Raw genomic sequence first — 26,434 nt, 5'->3', positions numbered from 1 at the left:
GGGTCGCCAGCCGCGCCCCCTCCACAAGGCGCCCAGACCGACCGCCGCGCCCTGCCCCCGGGCCGTACCCCCAGCACCTCGCCGCATTCTCGCCGCCTCTGGGTCCCACTCCGCGCCCTCTCCACGCGGCCCCGAGACCGCCCACCGCGCCGCAGACCGCCCCAACCGCGCCCCGGACCGCCCCAACCGCGCCCCACCCCGCCTGCCTCCTCCATCAGGCCCCACCCCAGACCGCTTGCTGTGCCACCGCATAAGTTCCCCGTGCTCGGAGCTAGCGCCACGGACCCTGCTACCGATCGTGAGTTTAACAATCCGAGAGCGTTGCGGGTGGGGCGGGGGCCGAGAACCTGGGCTCGCTGGGGCGCCGCTTGGTGCCGGAAGCATGCCCAGGAATGTTCCTTCATTCAGGTGTTTCTCTCTGCCTGGGTCCCGGGTTTCCTTTCGTGTACCCAGTCTGGTGCTGTTTGCCATTTTTCTGAAAACACTTTTCTCTCGCCTCTTTGAACCTGTGAATCAAAAATCTTACCAAGATGTATGCATGTACGTGCGCATGTCTGCGCACACGCGCGCACCTACTTCTTGAGAGTTGAGGTCAGGGTTCGGAGGAACTATTACTCATCTCTTGGGTTTTTTGTCTGTTTTTCCTGTTAGGCCCAGGGTACTGAAAGACTTCCCTTTCCAAGGTAGTTAACATGATCTTGATCTCAGGCTGCCTGACTTCTTTCGCTGCTTTTTCCCTAGTCCTAAACCAGAAAGCTGAGATCACTCGCCCTCATGGCCCACGATGCTCGATGTGGGTACCGGTTCTCTTTTGTGAATTCACTTTCCTGGGAGCATTACTGAGAAAGAGGTGGTTAGATGGGCCGGGAAGTTACAGGGTGATCAGGAGCTGGACTTCTATAGCAAATACAGGACATGTTCAGGGATGCTAAGCCTGCTAGAGGTTTGCAGAGAATGTATGTAGCAGGGAAAAAAAGTCTGGAACATCCCAGACCATGGAGGTCTTAGAATCCAGGGCAAGGCACTCAGCTTCTACCTTATGGAGAGTGGATGAAATCAGAGGGTTTTTATTACGAAGTGAAGTGGGTAGGATGGCTTGAGAAGACGGTAGATGAGAATCCATCCTGGGACTAAAGCCAGATGGGTTTAGTCTGGATGTGAATACAAGCGGAAGGCACTCACTCATGTTGGAGAGACCCGGTGCCAGAAGAACAAAGTGAGGTAGCCGACTGTCTATGGAAACAGGAGAGAGGAAGGAAGGAGGCAAAGGTAGAGGAAAACTTTGGTGTCTTAGTTTTGATTCTTCCCCAAAGCGAGGCCTGCTACAAGGACTGGAGCCGGGTAGCCTATTTGGGAAGTGAGCCCCGAATGCAGGTGAGGAAGTGGGGAGGGGGAGACCAGGAAGGAGGGAAAGGCAGCGAAGGGCTGAGCTGCTCACCACTGGGGCAGCTGGAGCTGAGCCCCTCAGGTGCTTGCTGAGGGACTCGTGGACACACGTAGGACAGCCACTGTGGCACGGAGTCCACATGCCCTCCACTTCCCCGCTCAGGGCCACTGCAGGGCTGCCCCTGTGTACCTGCGGAAGTGAGGAGGCGTTCGAGTGCCCAGGAAGTTCCTCCATGGCAGTTGCTGAAGTCAGGGGTAGGCCGAGGGGAGCAGACAGGCACCCAGAACATGGCCCTTGTCATTTGGGGAAGTTAGAAAGGTCAGCATAGGGACAGACCCTCATGTTTTCTCAGCACTCACTGTGTACCCAGCACAAGGTGTTTTCATATGCATTCTCTTAATCTCCAAAAATGATCCTCCAAGGGATGTATTATTCTTTATTATAAGTGGGGAAACTGAGGCTTAAGTAATTTATCCAAGAGAAGCTGCTTTAAGGGAAAAAATAGCTGAATTTTAGGCACACTGACTTTTTTAAAATGTTATTTATATTTGAGAGATAGAGAATGCATAGGCAGGGGAGGGGCGAGAGAAAGGGAGACACAGAAACTGAAGCAGGCTCCAGGCTCCAAGTTGTCAGCACAGAGCCCAAAAGAGGGCTTGAACCCTTGAACCGCGAGATCATGACCTGAGCCTAAGTCTGATGCTTCACAGACTGAGCCACCCAGGCTCTCCAGGCACAATGAATTTTAAAAGACCCCTGGAAAAAGAAAGCTACCCACACAGAGGTAGGGAACTCCTAGTTAGGGCAGCCATGATAAGTTGGGAGACATTTCAATTCATTTAGTCAAAACTGTCCCCCAAAATGCAGTTTTCTGAAAGGTCACTTGACCGTTTTGTCCATAGAGATGCAGCACAATACTAAGTCAGCTCACGCACATGGCTGTCACCTTGTACCAGGCTGTGCAGGACCCAGCCCCGCCCCCCTCAGCCACTCAGGTCGTGTTCTGCCCTGCCCAGGGCTACTTTGGGCTCCCACACATGCCACGTCTCAGCTGAAACGTCAGGTTACACCTTGAAGGTCACTTCCTCATCTAGGCCTTTCCTGTCACACAATCTCAACGGACTCTCCAGTTACTCTTGATATCACATCACTTCCTTATTTTCATCCTAATGGTTAGGAATTGCTGTGTTTATGTTTGTCTACCGATTTATTTATTGTCCTTCCCCTGCTGAAATATCAGATTCATGAAAATGAAGGCCTTGTCCCTGTGTGCCTTGCTGGGCCCCCTAGTGGTTGGCACACAGTGGGGAACCCAGTGAATGGTTTAGTTTGAATGTGTTTAGTTGTGTTTTCACTTGATGCTTCATCAGTTCTGACCAAGCGCAGCCTTTCATCTCCTCTGCAGCAGCTGGTTGAACCATGGCGACAACTCCTGCCAGTGCTTTCGAGGCCCTCATGGATGGAGTGACAAGCTGGAATGTCCCCAAAGACCCCATCCCTAGTGAACTTCTTCTTATTGGAGAGGCCGCCTTCCCGGTGATGGTGAATGACAAGGGCCAGGTCCTCATTGCTGCCTCCTTCTACGGCCGAGGCCGCCTGGTGGTGGTGTCCCATGAAGGCTACCTGCTGGATGCTGGCTTGGTTCCATTTCTTCTTAATGCAGTGGGTTGGCTCTGTCCCTCACCTGGGGCTCCCACTGGAGTGCACCCATCCCTGGGATCACTAGTAAGTATCCTGCAGGGCTGTGGGGTTCAGGCACAGATTCAGCCGGAACTGGGGGCCCCCTTGGGGGTTTACTGCATCAGTGCCTACCATGATAAGATGACTGCAGAGCTGATCCAGTTTGTGAAACGTGGAGGTGGCCTGCTCATCGGGGGCCAAGCCTGGTATTGGGCCAGTCAGCATGGTCGTGACAATGTGCTGTCCAGGTTCCCCGGGAACCAGGTGACAAGTGTGGCTGGAGTGTACTTCACCGACATCTATGGGGACAGAAGACAGTTCAAGGTCTCTAAGAAGGTACCCAAGATCCCACTCCATGTCAGGTGAGTGGTGTTTCCCTACGGGGAGTCGGACACATGGTAACAATAGATTTGATCTCCCTCTTGGATGAGCTTCCATTTTCACACACGTGATTCTCCACTCTGTTTTGGAAGCACCACAAGGCAAACACAGGGAGGGAGGCTGGGTTCTCACCGTCACCCTGTCCTATGTCCAGATAGAAGTGTTTGCTTTATTCATCTCTCTGTCTCCTGTGTCTAGTGTCCAGGATGGGGAGAGTGCTTATCAAGATCTCTTAAACAGATCAAAGAACACTGGTTTATTTGTGTGAGCTCAGCCCACTGCCAGCCCCACACAGCACACCAAGTCCTACTACCTGCTCATTTATATGCCGGTGAAGAGTTAGGCAATTAAGAAAACAAATAAATATAAACTCTAGCATGTGTTGATAAGAGCCACAGGGAAAGTAATGCAGGATAAGTGGACAGTGACAGGGAGGGGAGTCGAGGGCACTGAGGGTCATCAGGGAAGGCTTATCGGTCAGGCCCCGTCAGGACTAGTTGGTGTTTGAAACAGAAGGACTTAATATAAGAACTTGACTATGCAGGTGAGGGAGGAACTGGAAAGCCACACAAGAGACAGCACAGTAATGGAGGGCTTAGTGACAGCATGACCAACAGAGGGAGGTGGCCTTGTCACTGGAGCCCAGGTTCTGAGTCATCTGGTAGGAACCTGTGTAGCAGGAGCTGGGACCCCAGATGGAGGGGTGTCTGTGGGACCTGGCATCTCAGAGTAGACACCGTGAGTGCCAGAGACACAGCCTGAAGAGAGAGACACAGACCTCGTCTCCTTCTTGTTGCCTGCCTGCCTTCAGTCTTCTTTCTGCCTCTGCCTCCCATGGGTGTACCCACCAGAAGCCCAAGGGCAAGGAAGCCAGGGAAACACAATTCCCTAAAATGGAGAGCATGACAGAGGAGCGTGGGGAGTGGAGAGGAGTGCAAACAAGAAAACGGCCACCTTGGAAGGCTTCTCTGGTCTGGTCAGGTGACAGCTAAGAGATCTGAAAGAACTTCAGGAATGAGCCATATGGACATCCGTGAAAAGAGAACTGAGGGGGCGCCTGGCTGGCTCAGTCAGTTGAGCGTCCTACTCTTGATTTTGGCTCAGGTTAAGATCTCATGGTTTGTGGGATCAAGGCCCACATCGGGCTGTGCTGATAGCGTGGAGCCTGCTTGGGATTCCCTCTCTCCTTCTCTCTCTGCCCCTCCCCAACCTGCATGCGCTCCCTTTCTCTCTCTCTCTCTCTCAAAATAAATACACTTTTAAAAAGAAAAGAGAACTCAGGCGGAGGGGGGAGCAAAGGTGAAAGCCCGAAGCAGAAGCCCGCCTGATTTGTTGCAGGAACACTGAGGAAGCTGGTGTGACCGGAGCTGGGTGAATGAGGGCTGGTGTAAAAGGACGTGAGGTAGTCCTTGGCAGCGCTCTGGGTCTTACTGGAAGTGAGAGGATTTGGGTCAGAGGACTGACAGGAAGTACCTGCATTTCAAAAGGGGCCTTCTGATTGATGGAGAATAGGCTGTAGGAGGCAGGACTGAAGCAGGACACCAGTCAGGAGGCTCCTGAAACAGGCTACTTAAGAGGTACCGTGGCTCACACCAGGGTGACGGCAGTGGAGCTGGAGGTGAGACTGGAGACCCAACAGGCATGGCTGATGGATGAAAATGGAGCGAGAAGGGAAAAAGCGACAGGAGTTTGGATCTGAATGCCTTAAAGACCAAAGTTGCTATTTATGAAGTGGAGGAAGACTGAGAAGGGAGTTCAGAGGAGACCAGGAAGTTTAATTTTGGATACTTGGGGGTTGGGGTAACGGTGAAACCAGTGACTGTGTTCGGTGACATGTCACAGAAGCCTTACCGCAGTGGATTAACCATGCAGGATTAAGTTTTCTTGTGGAGCACAAAGTTCAGGTAGATAAGCCTGTGGCAGACACTCCGTGATGTGCCAGGTTCATTCATTCTCTCTCTGTCTCTGCACCGTCACCTCCACCCCTCCCGTCATGGCGTATCACCTTATTCTTTATGGTCACAAGGCTGCCCCTACTACTTCAGGCACTGAAAGTATACCTAGGATAAGCTAGATATCGATATCCACACCTGCTGAGTAGATCCCTTTTAGTTCAGAAAATAAAATATTTTTGGAAGCCCCGACCATTAGACTTACTGTTCACCTGGCCAGCTCTGCTGCCAGAGGCTCTGAGGGGCTGAGTGTTTTAAAAATTTTTCTTTTTAAGGTTTATTTATTTTTGAGACAGAGACAGAGCATGAACGGGGGAGGGTCAGAGAGTGGGAGACACAGAATCTGAAACAGGCTTCAGGCTCTGAGCTGTCAGCACAGAGCCCGACGCGGAGCTCGAACTCACAGACCGCGAAATCATGACCTGAGCCGAAGTCGGCCGCTTAACGGACTGAGCCACCCAGGCGCCCCTGCTGAGTATTTTTAAAGGCGCACTAGCAACTCTGAAGAAATCAAGTTGCTGATGCCAGGAAGAGCATACGCTTGTTGGGTGAGCAGCTAGCAGCACCCTGGGCCGTCAGCCCCAAGCCCTGGTGCCCTGGGACCTCCTTCCCTCCGAGAGGGGCAGGAGGGGATGGGAGGGGACGGGTCACTCAGAAACCTCAGAGTGGATCTGATCCACTGCAGCTTGTCTTTGATTCTAATTCTATGGGACAAACAGGAAATCCCATGAGCCCGATTCTACTTAATTGTTCCAGAGGCTCTTGTCCGGCAAACTAAAGCGATTTTTCTTCATCTACACGTACATTTTTTTCATCTCTGTTGCTGAACCTGAGTTATGTTTTGTGTTTGTTTCAACTTTTAATTACGGAAAACTTCACACATGCAAAAGACCAGTCCCATGAGCCCCATGCAGCCATGACCTGACCTTCAGAAGAGCCAACTCATAGTCGGTTTTACCCACAGCCCTACCATTACTTGGAAGTAAATTGCAGACATATCATATTTCTTTTTCTTTTTCTTTTTCTTTTTTTTTTTAAGAGACAGAGCACAGGCCGGGGAGGGGAATAGAGAGGGGAACAGAGGACCCGAAGCAGGCTCCGCTCTGACAGCAGTGAGCCTGATGTGAGGCTTGAACTCACAAACCATGAGATAATGATCCGAGCCAAAGCCAGCCACTCAACCAACTGAGCCACCCAGGTGATCCCATCATGTTTCAGTATGTATGTCTAAACATATAAACTCTTTCAAAAACAATCACAAGGCACCACTGTCATTCCTTAATGGCATCATTTATTTCCATGATTATCTTTTTTTTTCAAAGTTTATTGGAACTGGTATTTATTAAAACCCAAATATTTTGACTGATACGACTTTTATGTCTCCTGTAAGATATCAGTTTCCTTCCCAATTCTTTTTATCTCTTGCTTTTTTTTTTGTTCTGTTTTGTTGTTGTTGTTGTTGTTGTTATTGTTGTTGTTGTTGAAGAAACTAGGCACTTTGTCCTGCCTGAACAGTTCACTTCAGTCTGAATTTTTAGATTGCATTCTTACGGTGTCATGTAATATATTCCTTTGTTCCCTGTATTTCCTGTACACTGGAAGTTAGATGTAGATTCTATGGCAGGGATTAGCAAACCATGCCCTCCCTGTTTCTGTAAATAAAGCTTCAGTGCAACACAGTATGCCCCTCTGTGTACATGTGGTCTGTGGCTGCTTTCGAGCTACAATGGCAGAGTTGAATAGGATCAACAGAGACCATGTGGCCCACAAGCCTAATGTCTATTATCTACCCTGCTGGAAAAGTTTCCCACCCCCCAATTTAGAAGCTTGATGAGCCTCATGTTTGAATTTTTGGCCTGATCACTTTAAACGTGGTAATGTGTGTATGTCCACAGAATGGAACATAATGTCTGTTTCTCTCACTGTGATATTAAAAGTCATTAATAATCATTGCCTAGTCCTAGATCCATTAATTCATCAGTGGCTATAAAATGGTAGCTTTAGGGGCGCCTGGGCGGCTCAGCCAGTTAAGTGTCTGACTCTTGATTTTGGCTCAGGTCATGATCTCACCATTCGTGAGTTCAAGCCCCACTTCGGGCTCTGCACTGATACAGCTGAGCCTGCCTGAAATTCTCTTTTATTTATTTTATTTATCTCTCTCTGCCCCTCTCTCACCTGCTGTGTCTCTCTCTCTCTCAAAATAAATAAAAATAAACTTAAGATGGTATATTTAAAATTCTAGCATTCCTTTTATCCAGTGTTAAGAATACTTCTATAAAAACATAATTCCCTTCATCTACTATTTGCATACCCTGGCATAGTCTGCTTAGGGAAGGCAGGATAAATGCTGGATTTTCCAAAGCACTGAGTTGGACTCCCTAGAATCTTCCAAAGGTCTCCACTGTGTCTTATTTTTTTTTTAATTGTCCTTATGAACTCATGGATTGGAACACTCACATAATAAACATGTTCCATCATGAACCTATTCAAGTCAAACTAAAACTTTTTGACCCAGCCTTAATGGACTTCCTTGTTTCAGCCTCATGTTACACATTTCCTGCCCCAGACCCAACGTCAGCCATTTCTACAAGGAGCCCTTATTCCTTTGAGTGGGAAATGGTGTTTAGGAGCCAGAGACACAGTGGTGTGCTCACTGCTCTTGGGTTGATCATTGTTTCCAGGCCTTTTGAGTGGGCAGAGCTAAGAAATAAGGATTTTGAAATGATAAATACATCAAGAGCTCATTCTCATGCTTCAAATTCAACTTCAGAGCTATAGGGTTTTATTTCCTTTCAGTGATCTTATTACATCTGCCTCCTTTTTGTCCCATGCTAAATAATCCTAGTTCTGAAAGAAAGCACCCTAATAACTCATTTGTTTTATCCCACAAGACACACATAACAGTTGCCAAATAACAGTACTACCAGCACAGTTAAAGATTATTTTCAGTTCCTTTCATCCTTATGATATATTTTATGAGGTATATAAAGTCAAATTACCATCTTTTAAAGTCACTTAGACTAGTTCTTCTCTTTGTGGTTACACCACTAAATGGATACACATGTAGGGGCGCCTGGGTGGCTCAGTCGGTTAAGCGTCCGACTTCAGCTCAGGTCACGATCTCGCGGTCCATGAGTTCGAGCCCCGCGTCAGGCTCTGGGCTGATGGCTCAGAGCCTGGAGCCTGCTTTGGATTCTGTGTCTCCCTCTCTCTCTCTGCCCCTCCCCCGTTCATGCTCTGTCTCTCTCTGTCTCAAAAATAAATAAATAAAAAAAACGTTAAAAAAAAAGATTAAAAAATAAATAAATAAATAAATGGATACACATGTAGATTCATTTGGATATTTTACTTTTGCTGTTTGGAAGCGCTTTTGTGAATTAATTTTATTTTATAATAATTTAGCATAGCTATGTGGATCTAAAGTAAAATCTTAAGAAGCCAATATTCTATCCCTGTTCCTTTATATAATTTTTTTTCTCGCTTTTTTAAAAAAAAATCATTTTACTCCATTGTTAGTATATGTATGAACACACACACACACACACACACACACACACTGGTGTCCTTTTTCTTGAAAAAAGCAACTGTATACGATACATATTTTTCTCCACCTTACTTTTTCACTTAATATTGTTTTCTGGATATGGCTCCATAATAACCTATAGATATGCACTATATATTACACTGAAATGTATGGATGTAGTATAGTTTATTCAGATAGTTTTTTACTGACAGATTTGTGTTTGTAGTATTTAAAAATTTTTTCCAGTATTCTTACTATTTCATCTATATTGCAGTAAATGCCTGTGTGCATATGTCTTTGTAATTTTGCATATCGCTGGAAATGGGATTGCTGAGTCAAAGGATAAATGCACATGTAATTTTTGCTAAACATTACCAACTATCCCAGAATTGGGTTCCCCAGGAACCCAACTCAAAGACCGAGAGAGTAAGCAGAAAGTTTACTAGGAGGGACTCTCCGAATCAGCACCTATGGGGGAAGGGAAGATGGAAGGATTGGAAAAGAGAAATGTGTCTATGGGGCAAAGTTTAGTAGCAAAAATTTTAATGGTGTTTCACTAGTAAGTAAAACACGGGGAAAACTATAAGTGTCTAACAGATGGAATATTGCTTAAAATATTATGGTATAGGGGCACCGGGGTGGTTCAGTCGGTTAAGCATCCAACTTCGGCTCAGGTCATGATCTCACAGTTCATGAGTTCGAGCCCCGAGTCGGGCTCTGGGCTGACGGCTCAGAGCCTGGAGCCTGCTTCAGATTCTGTGTCTCCCTCTCGCTCTCTGCCCTTCCCCCTCTCATGCTCTGTCTCTGTCTCTCAAAAATAAATAAATGTTAAAAAAAATTTTTTTAATAAGATAAAATAAAAATCTTTAAAAAAATAGTAATTATGGTATATCTTACTCTTTAACTCCTTAAAGACTTATTACTTAAAGGAGTAAGAAAATACTGATGATACAATAGACAAAATTAATATATAAAACTATATTAAATGATGCCAAATTAGTTAAGATGTGTACAGATAGAAAATAAAAGTATTAATAGTATATCTCTAGAGATAAGCTGATAGGTGATTATTATTTTCTTCTTTAAACATTTGTTATCTCCAAGTTGTCTATAATTATAACCTGAAAAAAATTTTATATCACTCCTCTGCCTTTGTATAAACCCTTACACAATAGGAAATTTTCCTCAAATTACACTAAGATTCTTTCTCTGACCTTATGTCTTATATTGTTCTATTAATGCAGCAACAAAATGGGTAAAGATGGAAATTTCATTACCATATCAGTTTTCCTTCCCTCTTTCTAGAACCTGTCAATCCATTCTTTCACTCAGCTAAAATGTGCTGAGAGCCTGTGAAACTGTAGACACTATTTTGGGCTCTGGGCCTACAGTAGTGTTTAACTGAAGTCCATACTTGATTGACCAACAGAAGTGTTGGGAATGTTCAGGTAATGTATGAAAATAAGTTTTCCATGTTATCAGATTTCCTTATTTGTAAAACTTTTACTGAAATAACAACATGACAGTGAAATATCTGAATATTTTTAGCTTTTCATTGTGTCCCCAACAAAATTTTGACCTTTACACATCTTCTGTCATCATGCATCATTTTTGCCAGTTGTTGTTATGTACTGCTATTTTGTATTTGCTTAAGAACATTTTTCTATTTTTAAAAGTAATGTTCTTAATGAGAATTTTTAGTCACAATATACGTGCCACAGTTGGTTTAACTGTGTCCTTTTGTTGAGTACGTAGACATTTTCTAACTTGAGTATTTCGAGGGGGGGTATAGCTTGTACATCAGCCACACACATCTTTAAATTTCTAAAATAATCCCCCCAAATTCAAAGACCTCAAGGTGTAACATTAGGTTTCTCGTCCTATAAAGTTTCAAGACATTTGTGGGGGTGCCTGGGTGGCTCAGTCAGTTAAGCATCTGACTCTTGGTTTTAGCTCAGGTAATGATCTCACAGCTCATGAAATTAAGCCCCGCGTCCGGCTGTGTGCTCACATGACAGTGCAGAGCCTGCTTGAGATTCTCTCTCTCTTCCTCCCTCTCTCTCTCAAAATAAATAAACGTTAAAGAAGTTTTTTAAAGACATTTGCAAATCCAGTTATTCAAAAAAAAAAATAACACTAGTAGTTCAATGGCAAAGTTCATTTTAAGACCTGGTTTTCAAATTTCTCTTCGTACTCTGGGAAGCTCTGGACCAGACAATTTATTCTTCTTATTCAGTTTCAAGCTCAAACCCCCTTCTCAGAGGAGTCTTCCCCGATGACCCTATTGAATCTAAGACTAACCTCCCCGTGTCACTCTTCTGCATTTATGGCCTCGACATCAGTGATCACAACCTGCACACCCCCGACCTGTGCACTGGCTGGCGCCTGTCCAGCCAGCCAGAACGTTAAGCTGCACCAATGCCTTGCTCTTGCTTGTCATGTCTGCTGCTTTCTTCGCAGCGCCTGCCGTGTGAAACACAGTATAGAGCGACAAATGTTTGTATACCATATAAATTAATGGATACGTAGGTGAATACACACCCAAAACCATGAAGGAGAAAGGGTGGCTAGTATGCTAGTGTTAACCCCACAGATAAGTTCATGTTAAGGAATGTTCTGCCAGGGGAGCTCAGCCAAAAACTGGGTTGAAGCTGGCTGAGAGGGTCACGTCTAAAGTCTAAGAAGACCTGATAATGTTGAGCCCAGGCCCTCAGCTCAGATTCCTGCCTCCTTTACCTGGCGTCCCCTTAGAGGTTTTTAGGGAACTTTCCTGCTGGCAAATCTTGGTCAAAGGCGCCTGGACTGACCCAGCAGGTTCGCTGACTTCAAAGTCCTGCTGGAGGCCCTGGAGTGTCTTAAGGGAAATGCTCTGCCAAGGGGAGGGGCATTCTCCAAAAACCAAAACAGAAGATACTCTCAATGTCTTGTCCCCAAGGGCAAGCGCTGACTGCACACCCATGCTTATATAACTGAGAGAGACACTGAAGTTACTTTAATACGCAAAGTCAGGGGGTGCCTGGGTGGCTCAGTCTGTTAGGGGTCTGACTCTTGATCTCAGCTCAGGTCATGATCTCATGGTTTATGAGTTGGAGCCCTGCATTGGCTCTCTGCTGTCAGCAGAGAGCCCACTTTGGATTCTCTGTCCCCCTCTCTGCCCCTCCCACACTCGCTTTCTCTCAAAAAAAAAAACAAAAACAAAAAAAACAAAAACAAAGAACAAAGTCAGATCCAAAGGCACTTGCTAGGGAAAACAACTCCCAGAACAATAGCTCGTGACATTTATACGTGGTGTAACCTAGAAAGTCTAGAATATATTAGGAATTGCTCACGTGAAAGTAAACACATGCCAGCAGCTTATGCATCTTCTAAAGGTGTTGTGTTCTCTCATTTGATCCTCACCACGGTCCAAAGAGTTTCCAGGTAAAGACTGTATGCAATGGGGCTAGATCCCAGAACTGCCCTCTCCACCAAATCTGACCAAATGAATGAGCAATGCCAAGTAGACAGCTGAACGGGAGGCTTCGAGGCTGGCAGGTGACTGATGTGTGGCACGGTATGTACCATCTCCTGACCCCCACCCCAACCCAGACGCAAGAAGAAAGCTACCACCACAAATCCAAGAATTATCATTAATGCCTTCTCATATTCTAGAACGAACACACTGGGGAGTATATAAAAGCACCAGAGCCACTGCAGGACTTGGTGGAGGCAGAAAGGGAAGCCGGAGCTGCCATCTTCCATGCACAGTGGTGGGTGGAACCCCTCAGGTGTGTTCCACACCTGCTCGGGTGGGGTAGGCATAGCCTTAAGTCCCCCAAAGTGCAGGGACTAGCTCCCAGCAAGGACAGCAGTAGGCCCAGGTGATTACTTTGCCGTTTGATTCATGCTACACACCTCAGACAACAAGAAAGTGGAAAGCAGCAATATCCCAACCTCCGTAGAATCCAGGAAGGTGGATAGATGTGGGGGGTGTGTATAGGCAAACGGGTCCCGGAGCATATGAAGGCGAACTGAACCAAACTATTTCAGAACATGCAAGAGGTCTGCAGCAGCTAATTGGGGGAACAAATCTGTACAATAACTCTATAAAAACACCGTAATACATTGGAAAGGGAAATACAGAAAAGACAAATTTAGTATGGAAGATGACAGAATCAATCAGGCGTGGGAGAAAAATGCGACCCAGTGAACAGAAGCAGATTCCCTGAGAATGTTTCAGGCTATTAAAGTTCTATTTAGAACTTTCCAAAAATATATGTTAAACAAGTAACAGAATGAAGTGAAAAGAAGGATGTCAGAGCAAAGAAAACAAACTCAGAACCAAACACCTCAGGAAAAAAGTCAATTAGGCATCATAAGGAATAGGATAGGGAAGGCCAATGTATGGTTAAGGGGACAGTGGCTCACTTCCCACTAAGCCCTCTCTTCATAGTTGTCATTATTGTGAGGTTCTTTAAGCTGCATTCAGAAAACCATTACATGGGATGCCTGGGTGACTCAGTTGAGCGAGCATCTGACTGCTGACCTCAACTTAGGTCTCGATCTCAGGGTAAGTTCAAGCCCTGCGTTGGGCTCCACACTGGGTGTGAAGTCTACATAAAAAAAAAAAAAAAAAAAAGCCACTGCACGTATCACTTGTCTGCTTAGATGTGACCTAGTGTATTACCTGAACACTATCACCTCTCGCTTCCCTTCACTGTCAGCTCCGAAGGGACACACATATTTCATTTTTCATAAACACAGTATTAGTTGCACCTTCACATCTTTTTAAAGTCTCCTTTGCACAAACTATATGCATTGATTGCCATATACCCACTTGTGGGCTTAATCCAAAGACTCAAGCAATTGAAGGAGAGTTTTCACTGTGTGGACAACATTGGCTAGAGGCAAACCACCCTGGATTTGCTTCCTGTCCCTGCCAGTTATTAGCTAAGAACCATGGAGCAAACTGCTTAACTTTTTAAGCCTCATTTGTGAAGCGAGAATAATGTATTTCAGTTTTATCATGATTAAAGGAAAGAATCCATGTGTGTGGATACCTAGTATATATTAAGCCTCGTTAAGCAATAGCTACGTTCATTATTTTCCAGACTTCAATACCATTGATAGTATGCAAGATTTGAATATTGGTAAATCGATACTTGAGATCATTAATATTGCCCTCATAACACTGTCAAGCATTCTGCTGAGAATTACTTGGTATCCCATCTACTATGTTTGCTCTTCCTTCCATCTTTCCTTTGTCTTAACATCCCATCTTTTTACAAAACTCTTTCAAAAGGAATTCAAGCTTATTGTCAAGAACATACAGACCACAGAGAAATATATACAGAATAGTAGATCGTCTTTTATCCCACACTGCCAGGCCCTATCCCCAGAGGACGCCTCTGGACTGAGGTTGCTACTGCTCTTAAAAGCTTGACGCAGATAATCTAATTTGCTCATCTGTGCATGTGCTTGTGTGCTGAAAACTGGTATGTTATTTAATGCATCATGTTTAAGAAAGTCTACTTTCTTCCTTATAGTCTTGCCTCAAATTGGTGGAATGCAGCATCCTAGGCTCTCTCCCCATCATCCTCAGCGTCTGGGAGATATTGCACCAGTGTTCTCTGATCAAGCGTGTTTTTTGTTCTGCTCAAATCATCTCTCTCCTCTTTTTTCTTTTTTTTAATGTAATTGACCCACTGGATGCTGACAGATCCACTACCATCCCAAATGCAATTATGAGTTCATCAAATTTTAATTTGTTTTGTGCCAAGTTTTTGCTCTCAGCATTTTGTTTTTAGGACCCTAAAAATTGATGAAAATTGTATCTTTGGTAAAGTGTAACTTTTACCCATGGAAAATATTCACTTGGTGTATTTTAACTCTTTCCTCTTTCAATTTAGTTGCATCTCATATTAATACCGGCACTTCTGCTTTCTTTTTGTTGTGGTTTTTTCCGATACAGCTTTGTTGATACACAGATTTCCTCATTTTCAGTCCTTCTGTGTCAGTTTGGAGTATGTCTTTTACAAGCAGCTTATACCTAGATATTTTTAACCTGAGCTAAGAGGCTCAGTCATTTCATATAGAAATTTAACCCATTTATATAAAATAACAATTTCAGTGTATCTCTTCCTCTTGCCTTATTTTCTGCTTTTATGCTTTGTTTCTTTCTGCATTCTTTTTTTTTTTTTGACTAAGTTTTCTCTATTCCTTAAAGTCCCGAACACATTTGTAGATTATACATTTTATTTCTATTTTTCCAGCAGTTACCTTAGCATTTTAAATTTAATTTTTAATTGCCAGAGAAATTACATTCATATATTCTCCCTATTTGAAAACTACCAATGAGGAAAAACCCCTGTGACCATCCCTTTCAAAATCAGCCCTTTCTCTCCATCCCACGATCCAAAAGTTTATTGTGGTTTTATCCTGACTTTTTTGACATATGTATTGACATATATTAACATTGTTTTATTTTTGTCTTATATAAATTGCATCCCCAAGTTCTGCTATTTTGCAAATTGTTTTGCTCGGCACAATGTTCTGGACATCTGCCCATGTTAATTCGCATGGGTTTACCTGTTGTTTTTAACTGATAAATAGCAAGCCATGGTATGATTAATGCCATTTTTTTATTTGTTCCTCCTTTATGCTGAAGAGAAATTAAGGAGAAGCTGTGCAAGAGGTACTTTTTTCCATAATGTTTTGCAACTTAAATGGATAAACTATTTTTTAACAACACTTGATTTTTATGATGAGACAATAAAGTTTTGTAAAGATAATTAAAATTGCCTATAATCCCACTAGCCAAGATGGTCACTGAAGATGTTGTGATAAACAGACTTTAGATTCTGCCTCTGGTTTCATGTTTTCTATTTGCTTTTTCATTTTTGGTGGTTTGTTCCAAAAATTTGGCTCATTTAGGGCACAGTATCTTGGAATCTGATTTTTAAATATTTTCCATGAAGCATTTTCCAATATTATCTTACAGTTATTTTAATTATCATATGGTATGCCATCTACAGTTAACCATAACTTATTTAACCAATGTCCCGTTGTTTGACATTCACAAATCTATCTACAAATTGGTTTAAAAAAATCCTGACACACAAAAGTTTTTTTAAATTTATTACGTTTAGACCATTTCTCGATAAAAAGTGACAAATACTCTCATCAGATTTGAGAATTTTTACAGTGTGTGTGTGTATGAATCTTTAATTGTAGTATTAAACAATTTACTTGTGTTTCTAGCTCAGAGCTAGCAATCTGATGTTTTTACAGCTTTTTTTCTGGCAGAAAATTAGCTGTGAGAAATACAGTAGGACTACTTTCTCTAGGAATAGACTATTTTTTTACTAACTTATGTATATGTTTAATTACTTAAAAAGATATGAAATTCAAGCCAGAATATTCAACAACCAGTTGACTAACATGGGAAGAATTCCTGGCAGTGTTTATTTGGAGAAGGTGGACTTTAAGATGTACACATAAGGCCACTACGTCACTCCTCAGTATTTCATCAAATCCACGACAATGTCAGTTATAAGATAAGCACCATTTTTGTGTCACGAAGTAAGAGTCAACACTGCCAATTAAACAGCGATATGCCATCAGTTAGTCGTTCAAAGGTGAAAAAATCTGCCTCAGATCCGATAAGGTAAATGGTATTCCATACTTGAATCCTAGCAGTTATCAGTCAGAACCAGGAGGCTGGCACGAACTGTCCCCTCTGCACCCACACCGAGAACTCCCTATCTAGGAGCTTGTTTTCGGTGCTTCTGACCCTCTGTCCCTGTGTCACCCTCCAGGTGCGGGGAGGATCTCAGGCGGGATCAGCAGCAGCTCCTGGAAGGGATCTCAGAGCTGGACATCAAGACGGGGGGAGTTCCCTCGCAGCTGCTGGTGCATGGGGCCCTGGCCTTCCCGCTGGGGTTAGACGCCTCGCTCAGCTGCTTCCTGGCAGCCGCCCGCTATGGCCGGGGCCGGGTGGTCCTCGCCGCCCACGAGGGCATGCTCTGGGCTCCCAAGATGGGGCCCTTTTTGCTCAATGCTGTGCGCTGGCTGGCCAGAGGCCAGACAGGCAAATGTGGGGTGAACACAGAGCTGAAAAACCTGTGCGCCCTCCTATCGGAGCACGGCCTGGAGTGCGGTCTGCAGCCCCATCTGACGCACGACTTGCGTGTCTACTGCTGCAAGGCCTACTGTGACAAGGAGGCCAAGCAGCTACAGGAGTTCGTGGCCGAGGGTGGGGGCTTGCTGATCGGGGGCCAGGCCTGGTGGTGGGCCTCCCAGAACCCGGGCCGCTCCACTTTGGCCGGTTTCCCCGGCAACGTCATCCTCAACCACTTTGGCCTCAGCATCCTGGCTCAGACCCTCGATCCGGGCTGCTTCCCTGTCCCCACCCCCGAGATGCGGAGCTACCACATCCGCACGGCGCTGTGCGAGTTCCAGGCCACGCTGAACCGTGGGGCTGGGAACCTGGAAAAGCGCTGGCTGGCAAAGCTGGGAGCAGACGGTGCGGCCTTCCTACAGATTCCCGCGGAGGGGGTCCCGGCTTACACCTCCTTGCACCGGCTCCTGAGGAAGATGCTGCGTCTGTCAGGCCTCCCAGCCGTGAGCCGGGAGCACCCAGTGGCTGGCGATTCCTGTGAGGCCGCGGTGCTCTGCCTGGCCACGGAGCTGGCACGCTCTGGGACTGACTGCTCCCAGCTGGTACGGGAGCTTGGGACGGGGACCTGCGGCTCCCTTCCGGCCCCCTCAGATCAGCCCATCGCTGTGGAGATCGATGGCAGCAACCCAGGTACAGAGCGAGATGCCCAGAGCAGCAGGCCCCGGGGCAGGGGGGTGGGGGGGGTTCCTCGGTGTCACAGGACATTGCAGGTACCGAGCTCCAGTGGGCCAGCGTCATTCCCTATCACGTACTTCAGGGAAGATGGGGTCGGGGTTCCAATGAGGGTTTGGGGGGCATGCATGCCGGAAGCATGGGTGAGCTGAGGTCTGCAGGGCAGGGGCTGTGCCTCTGGGAGGGGCCGGGAGGCTCCAGGGTGCCCCAGAGTCAGCTGGGCGAAGAACTCAGCCCTTCCTGTGGCTTTTGTCAGGCAACGAGGACCGCTGGGTGAGTACCGGGCTCTACCTCCCGCACGGACAAAGTGCAGAAGTCTCGCTGTCCGAAGCTGCGGCCTGCGCCGGTCTGAAGGTAAGACCAGAGTAGCCACTGCCAACGCCCCAAACCCCAGAGCCGCTTGGCTTTCCTTGGGTCTCGGCAGCGCTCCCGGGAGGCCAGGAGGGACCATTCTGCCCATTTCACAGGTTTCATAGACGAAGCAGATCTATTTCAGGGGGCCTAAAGGAGCAACTGAGATGCCAGAGCTACTGTCACGCATAGAACTCACACCTAAGCCCTCGCACTTCCACGTGTGGTGATTTTACGTCCCCACAGGGATGTGAGGGGCCCCAGGAGCCCCATCACATCCTCAGAACCTCACCCACTTCACCAACAGCACACGGCTTTTCTGTGTTTTACGTCATTACCTTGACCCCTGAGGCTGTGCTTCATCTGGTCACTCACACAAGCAGGCCCTACAGGCAGGATTAACACTGTCCTGCCTCAACCTGAGGGTCACTTCCTGCCACAGTCAGGGGCTCTTCTGTGTCCGCCTTTCGGGAGCTCGCTTACGTTCCACCTAAAAGAAGCAACCCCAGGACTCCAGACAAAACAAACCTCAACCCGTGTGACCAGGAAGGGGAGTGGGGGGGCCCCGGACAAGGGCGGGGGGAAGTGAGAACTAGCCCTCCCGCCTCGGGCCACATCTCACCACCTCTGGACGGCTGGCCCCCTCTGTGCACAAAAGGCGGCCCAGGACCCCGTCTGGCTCATCCTGGTGTTGGAATCACCACACGGCGTAGGCCCTGACACGAGAGCCCGGGTCCCACCTGGTACAGAGACACCGCAGGGCCCTGGTCCATATCTGCCTCAGGGCTGTTGTGCCTGGTCTGTCTGGTGACACTCCATCATTGGGCTGTTTAAACCCCCAGAAGAATGATCCCACATACCGTTCATTCCCTATGACTGCTGAAGGACGACCTCATAGGTTTCACGGGTAGCTCACAGAAGGGGGAAGCTGGTGTTTGTCGGGTACCCGCCATCCAGCCAGCACACACAGGGCCCCCCACACTCACCACAGAGACCTAGCTCCTGCTACACATGATGGACTCACCTCCCCAGATACAGGTTGGCTGCCACACTGATAACCTGACCGAGGCCAGAAAGCTGTCCCGAGCCCCTGTGGTGACTCACCAGTGCTGCATGGACAGGACCACGCGGTCGGTCTCCTGCCTCTGGGGCGGCCTCCTCTATGTCATCGTGCCGAAGGGCAGCAAACTGGGCCCCATACCTGTCACCATCAAGAGGGCCGTGCCCGCCCCATACTACAAGCTGGGTGAGGAGACAATGCCGGGGATGCTACCAGAGTCACAGGCCGGTTGCTAAGGGGGGCTGGGGCGGGGACTGGCACACAGAAGGGGGAAGAAGTGTTCAAGATGTAAGTAGAGGTGGGGTGGGGCTATGAAACACCCTGTGGCTGTGGAGACTTCCGGGCAGAACTAAGGGGAGGGTCTAGAGGCCCGTCCTTCACTTCATGGCACATAGACCCACATGTCCAGTTCATTATTTCAGTGACCTCCTCCTGGAGTTCAAGGTAAGCTGGAGAAGTGGGGAGACATGCCCATGATATTTGTTCCCAGGTAAGACATCGGTGCAGGAGTGGAAGAACTGTGTCCAGGAGAGCCTGGCTCCCTGGGGAGAGCTGGCCACCGATAATATCATCCTGACGGTGCCAACGGCAGACCTCCGTACCCTGGAGGACCCCGAGCCTGCACTCCACCTCTGGGACGAGATGATGCAGGCGATAGCCTGGCTGGCAGCCCAGCCTTTCCCTCTCTGCCGTCCCGAGAGGATTGTTGCCGACGTGCAGATCTCAGCCGGTGGGTACTCCAGGGCTGTGCTCCTCCTAGTCAGCGCACACCATTTATTCAGTGTTTTGCCTTTTTTCATGTCCAGTATGTGAAGGGTATAATCTAACCAGTAAAGGAAAAAAGACCTTGATGGGGACGCAGAGATGTTCACGTGTGAAAAGGTGAACATCTACAAGGTGAGATTTCACAGGATGGCAGGACAATCTCAGAAAAAAAATTGCTCCTGGGGGTTCACAGATAGTGACGAGCCATCTCTTTGTTATTTCAAGGAGAGGTTAAAATAGAAATATTCCTCCAAACAGAAGTGAGTTGGCCATGGAAAGGAGCAGTTTATGTTCAGTATTGAGAGGTTTACATGAAAGAAAAATGAGGAGATCTGGTTCTGACATATTGACATTTCCTTTGGACCTTGGTTTTCTTCTCTTTAAAAAAGGAGATGACGACCTCTGCTGATGAGTATAAATCTGCAAGACAGTGGTTTACATGGCAGAAGAAATGACACTGTTCTCCAATCCAGACACAGGACATGGTGTCACAGACTCACAGGATAGGAAAATCACACAAAGTGAAGCACTGAATTGTAGCAAGAATGGCTGTGTAAAGTGTATTCATATCCTTCAGGGCCACAGTGAGGTGGAGGGCATAACTCTGGCGTGAAAGGCTGGGCAGGGGGCCAGGGACCGTTCAGTTTCTGACCGGGTAAAGGAAGCCATCTACTTTCGGATCAACATGGAGATTCCGGTGTTGCGGAAGGCAACCCGGATGGTGAGGGAAAGTTACCCGGCAGAGAGGAATGAAGGGAGATGGGTTTGGGTACCCCCTGCCCCTCATCTCTTGCTTCTGCATTCCCAGGCTGGATGCACTCAGGATACCCCATCATGTGCCACCTGGAGTCAGTGCAGGAGCTCATCAATGAGGCAGGCATGAGGAGCAGGGGTCTGTGGGGACCCATCCATGAGCTGGGTCACAACCAGCAGCAACAAAAGTGGGAGTTCCCCCCACACACCACTGAGGCCACCTGCAACCTCTGGTCAGTCTATGTGCATGAGACGGTCCTGGGCATCCCCAGGGCTCGGGCCCATCCTGCGCTGAGCCCTCCAGAACGAGAGAAGAGAATTAAAACCCATGTAAGAAAGGGAGCCCCACTGCACGACTGGAATGTGTGGACAGCTCTGGAAACATACCTACAGGTACGGAGAAGGTCAGGGAGTTGAGAGCCACCAGAACCCTCTACCATGTAGCATCCTGGATCCCCTTCACTGCCGCCTCCAGACTGGGCACAGGTAGGGGGGGACCGGACCACATGGTGGGGCTTCCCAGGTTATATATGTCTAAGATAGAGATAATGACACCTGTCCCACTCGCCTTCTGTACTTTGCGATGTTAAGTAAGAGGAAATGAAAAGTATTATGAAAAACAAAGTAAGCGGACAAAATACAGCCTACTGGTCTGCTGGTCATGAGCAGAAGTTCTGAGGCATTCCTGAGACTGGAGCCAAGCACTTCCACTTACTGGTTCTGACCATGGTTGCCTAATGAGTGCTCCAGAAATGGGTGTCGTTCTGTTTTTCTTTGTTTTTCCTAACCTTAGTTCTGTGAATTAAGAGAATGTTACATCCCTTCATCCATCCGTTTGTAATAACAGTGGTATGAGTCCAGGACAACTGCATTACAAGAGCTTTCTAGGAGATAACTGTTATCAAGGCTCTCTGACTTCAGTCACACCACTTGAACCTGAAATGTCTTTAGAACGAATAAAGGAATAACCAACCAACCCCACTTCCCAAGGATACCAAAGTCCTGAAGCGGGTAGACTTCCTGTGAAATAAGCACAAAGCCCTGTCCCCTCCCCAGCCTGCTCTGAATATTAATGTTTCAGAGTTCTCAAGTCTGTTCCCCAGATCAGATCTCTTATGCTGCCTGCCACAGCCCTATATGGCAGTGGTATGGCCTGCTTTTCACAGAGGCAAATACCAGATTAAAGAAGTTCAGCAGCCTCTCCCATATCACTCATTTAAATGATGGACCCGGAACCTAAAATCAGAAGTTAACGACACAACTCAAGCTTTGGCACTGCCTCTCAATCACTTCCCTTCCTCTTATCTTTAAAAAATATATTTATTTATTTTGGGGAGAGTGCAAGTGGGGGAGGGGCAGAGAGACGGGGACAGAGGATCCGAAGTGGGCTCTGCACTGACAGTCTGACAGCCGTGAGTCTGATGTGAGGCACGAACTCACAAACCACGAGATCGTGACCTGAGCTAACGTCGGACACCGACTGAGCTACCCAGGTGCCCCTCTTCCCCTTATTTTCTAAGAGTGAATGGAGACAGCACCACTCAATGAGATGACTTTGCACTGCCTCAGTTCTGTATTCTTACACGGCCGGTCTGAGGGTCTACATGGAGACAGACCTTAAATAGTAGCTTGCCACCGAAGTGGAAGTTAAAGCCATAATTTCACCCTACCCGCCTACCCACTCACCATGGAGCCTTGAAGATCATTTTGCAGAAGTTATGGAAAGACCCATCATCTTGGGGTCTGAGACTCAGTCTCAGGATGGGCAGGCACCTTCTGATTCCTCTACCTGCTCGCCACCCTTCCTCCCACTGTTGCCCTGGTACAGGTGCTCACTGCTCGTCTCTGCTCTGTGACAACAGCCTCCTTGCCTCAACCCCCTACTGTCCCTCATCCACTTTACTTCCAAAATAATCTTAATACTCCATGATTAAAACTATTAAAGTGATCTCCTCTACATACAAAGTCAAAGCCACCTAGCAGGGTGTACAAGACCCTGCCAGCTTCAGATTTTTACCAGCTTCATCGCCCAGCTCCCGTGCCCCTCGAGTTACCCTCTGGTACTCCAAACTCCTTCCCACTATGAACACATCTTGCTGCTTCAGCTTCTCGTCCCCCAGTTCCCAGGTTTCCTTCCTTCCTGTGGCTGAAATGTGCTTGAACATCTTATCTACCCATCAAGTCAGGTCCCCTGTCAACATTCAGTTCTATTGCCCTCCTCTCCTGACATTATCTCCTTGATAAGCCTCTTTTTTTTTTTTTTTTTTTTTACATTTATTTACACGTCTGTCTCTCCCACTGACCCGTGACCTCTGGAAGACAGGGGCTCTTAATCACCATTGTTTAGTGCAATGCCTGGCACGCTATAGGTATTTAATAAATGCTGTATGTGTAATAAGTGTCTGTTGATGCATTAATTAATAGTGATGAGCAGGACTGTCAGAGGCCAGGGCAATAAGATCAGAGGGAGGTCTGACTTCAGGATGTTATCCGTTTTGGCTTTTATACCCCAGGGTCAGAATTCTCCTCCACAAAAGAGGGGTGGTCTGGGACACCCCAGGATCCCTGCACATTCTATACCTCTGTAGTCTTAGCCAAGACTACAGGAGGGAGGCTCATGAATGGTCAAGGAGAAGAAATCGCTGTAACTGAAATATACTTCTGAACATGCATGTTGCCGGTGCTTTCACAACTTGGTACCTGATTCTGCCCCTTCCTTCTCTTCTCAGCTCCAGGAAGCCTTTGGGTGGGAGCCATTCACCCAGTTATTTGCTGAGTACCAGACACTCTCTGGCACCCCCACAGACAAGGCTGGCAAGATGAATCTGTGGGTGAAGAAGTTCTCGGAAAAGGTGCAGAAGAATCTGGCTCCATTCTTTGAGGCCTGGGGCTGGCCTGTCCAGAAGGAAGTGGCCGCCAGCCTGTCCTGTCTGCCTGAGTGGCAAGAAAACCCCATGCGGATGTACGTGCATCCTCAGGTATAAAGGATGTGCAGCAAGGCAGTGGGGTGGTGGTGGTGGGGAGGAACGATCACTCGCCAAGGCCACCACCCATGTTTCCAGATTAGCTTCTTGAGCCTGAGCCCCACATCCATCCCCGAGCTGTCTTCAGGAAGGCAGCTAAGGTCATAAGACAAAATGACCCCAACTTTCTCGGGAAAATGCCCTTGTTACTATTTCCCTGTTCAACCGACTTGCTTCACGACCCTCCTTCTCCAGCAGAGGACCTTTCTTCTGCGCATCTTGAGGTCCTGCAGGCTCATGGCTTCTACTTCTGACCAACAGTTCTAACGACTATGGGTTACCATAACAATCTGACATCACTCCCTCACCCCTGCCAGCCTTGAACATGACTGTAAATTTCTTATGCTTTGGGAAGTTTTCTAATAGCAAGAGAGACAGGCTGGTATAGAGAGCCCTGGACTTGTTTGGTTCTGTGGGAAATCTCTTCAACTCTCTGTGCTTCTGTATTCTCATCCGTGACTTGGGGATAAAAGTCCACTGTTTGATAATGGTGAACACGTTCATCCACTGCAAAATGCATACACATGCAAGGGCATTCTTCAGCTTTTGCCAGGTCCCATGGTGGCCTGGCCTGTCTATCTAGTCTTGTGTGGACAACCCGAAGACTGAATCCCACCTCAGAGTTGGCCACTTGAGGTAGGCATGCAGTCTCTGTGTAAGACTATGTAATGAGTACAGGTGTTGTTTCCAGACATGGTGATGATAGGTACTGAGATCCTAGCCTGTCTTACATCCTTTCTCCCACCTCTAGAAGGACTCGTGGGTATGACCTAACCCAAAGAGTGGTATAAATTCAAGTAAGATGGTATAAATTCAAGCTCAATGTTACAAAGCCACTTGGTCTTTTTGGTTAGTTCCATCTTCTAGTACTTGTGTTTCAACCAAAAGTAAAGTCACAGCAGTAACCCCTACCAGGTCCACCAGCCTGTTTGTTCTTAGCACAAAATAGGTGACTGACTCCTCTGGTCACCAAAGAATCAAGGCGCTGTCCGGTGATAACAACAGCTGTACTGAATGAAAAGTCTTTATGCATGACAGCCTTTACTCAGGAGCAGGATTACTGGATGCAGCAGACCAAATTAACCCTGAGCTTTCTAATAATGCATTCCAGCCCATCCCAACTCTTTGGCTAGGTGGAGTTCTAAATGGAGCTACATCTCCAGGATTAATGGGGTGTGGCCATTTTTCTCTAGCTTACTTTTAAACCATATTTTGTGGTTTGAATATCATTCCATGAACTGCGTTCAGAGTAGAGTAGCTCTTCTAAAGAAGAACTGACTTAGGAAATGCCTTTTTTGAATCCCATCCTCCTCCTCCCAATTCTAGGATAATTTCCTTTTATTTCACTACTATATTTTCTCAGGTGCTTTTCACATGAAAGGTGCTCAATAAACATTTGTGAGTTCAAAGAACAGTGATGACACCCAGCTCACAATAAGCGATCAGTGCGTGCAGGCACTGTGTGGGGTATTTAATGTGAGTTATCTCATGGAATTTACACAACAGACCTTTGAAGTAGGTACTATTATTATTCCCATGTCAAAAATGAGGAGACAGATACTAAGGAATATTAAATAACTTCTGAAGTCACCCAGATAATAAGAGGAAAAGTCAGGGCTTGAGTGAAACCCCTAGCAGTGAAAAACTCCTCCATGAAAGATTTATAATTTAAACAAAAATCTACCTAGAAAATGGAAGTTCAACAAACTTCTGACTTACTTCATGTTAACTACTGAATTTTTACTAAATATCAAATTTAAGTTCCAAAAAGTATTGGTACCTGATTTTCTGGTTGTCTCAGCATGTGACTAGTTAGCTTCCATATAGGTAGAGAAAGGAGTTGAACCCAGGAAATTCAACTCCAGAACTGGTATTCTTATCGATGATGTTAAGGAAGACTGCATGGATGGATAATACCAGCTTTAAGAGGCTGCCATAGAACACCAACAATGAAGCAACAGAAAGAGAAATCAAGGAATCTATCCCATTTACAACTGCACCAAAAACCATAAAATACCTAGGAATAAATCTAACCAAAGAGGTGGAAAATCTATACACTGAAAACTACAGAAAGCTTATGAAAGAAATTGAAGAAGACACAAAAAAATGGAAAAACATTCCATGCTCCTGGATAGAAAGAACAAATATTGTTAAAATGTTGATACTATCCAAAGCAATCTACATATTCAATGCAATCCCTATCAAAGTAACACCTGCATTCTTCACAGAGCTAGAACAAATAATCCTAAAATTCGTATGGAACCAGAAAAGACCCCGGATAGCCAAAGCAGTTTTAAAAAAGAAAACCAAAGCAGGAGGCATCACAATCCTGGACTTCAACCTATACTACAAAGCTGTAATCATCAAGACAGTATGGTACTGTCACAAGAACAGACACTCAGATCAATGGAACAGAGTAGAGAACCCAAAAATGGACCCACAAACATATGGCTAATCTTTGACAAAGCAGAAAAGAATATCCAATGGAACAAAGACAGTCTCTTCAGCAAGTGGTGCTGGGAAAACTGGACAACGACATGCAAAAGAATGAACCTGGGTCACTTTCTTACACCACACACAAAAATAAACTCAAAATGGATGAAAGACCTCAATGTAAGACAGGAAGCTATCAAAATCCTCGAGGAGAAAACAGGCAACAACCTCTTTGATCTCAGCCACAGCAACTTCCTACTCAACACGTCTCCGGGGGCTAGGGAAACAAAAGCAAA

The 26,434-nt window shown here is 46.5% G+C and overlaps 1 protein-coding gene across 4 annotated transcripts; it reads left to right on the top strand.

Moving 5' to 3' along the window:
* Positions 1-75: 75 nt before the first annotated feature.
* TCAF2 (TRPM8 channel associated factor 2) lies at positions 76-26,016 on the top strand. Of its 4 annotated transcripts, none has more exons than XM_049641997.1 (8): positions 76-298; positions 2,796-3,429; positions 16,720-17,711; positions 18,010-18,107; positions 19,137-19,350; positions 19,655-19,894; positions 20,738-21,075; positions 23,412-26,016. In XM_049641997.1, exons 2-8 carry the CDS (start codon positions 2,807-2,809, stop codon positions 23,664-23,666), a joined length of 2,760 nt encoding a protein of 919 aa, XP_049497954.1. In that variant the 5' UTR covers positions 76-298; positions 2,796-2,806; the 3' UTR covers positions 23,667-26,016. The 4 variants fall into 4 exon arrangements, 3 of the variants coding, with proteins under 3 accessions (XP_049497954.1, XP_049497953.1, XP_049497955.1); XM_049641996.1 differs by having other exon boundaries at positions 2,793-3,429; XM_049641998.1 differs by having other exon boundaries at positions 2,774-3,429.
* The last annotated feature ends 418 nt before the right edge of the window (positions 26,017-26,434 follow it).

Source organism: Panthera uncia, chromosome A2, assembly GCF_023721935.1.
Source record: "Panthera uncia isolate 11264 chromosome A2, Puncia_PCG_1.0, whole genome shotgun sequence".
In the NCBI taxonomy this organism is placed as follows: domain Eukaryota; kingdom Metazoa; phylum Chordata; class Mammalia; order Carnivora; family Felidae; genus Panthera; species Panthera uncia.
This window is presented reverse-complemented; position numbering and strand designations above follow the sequence as displayed.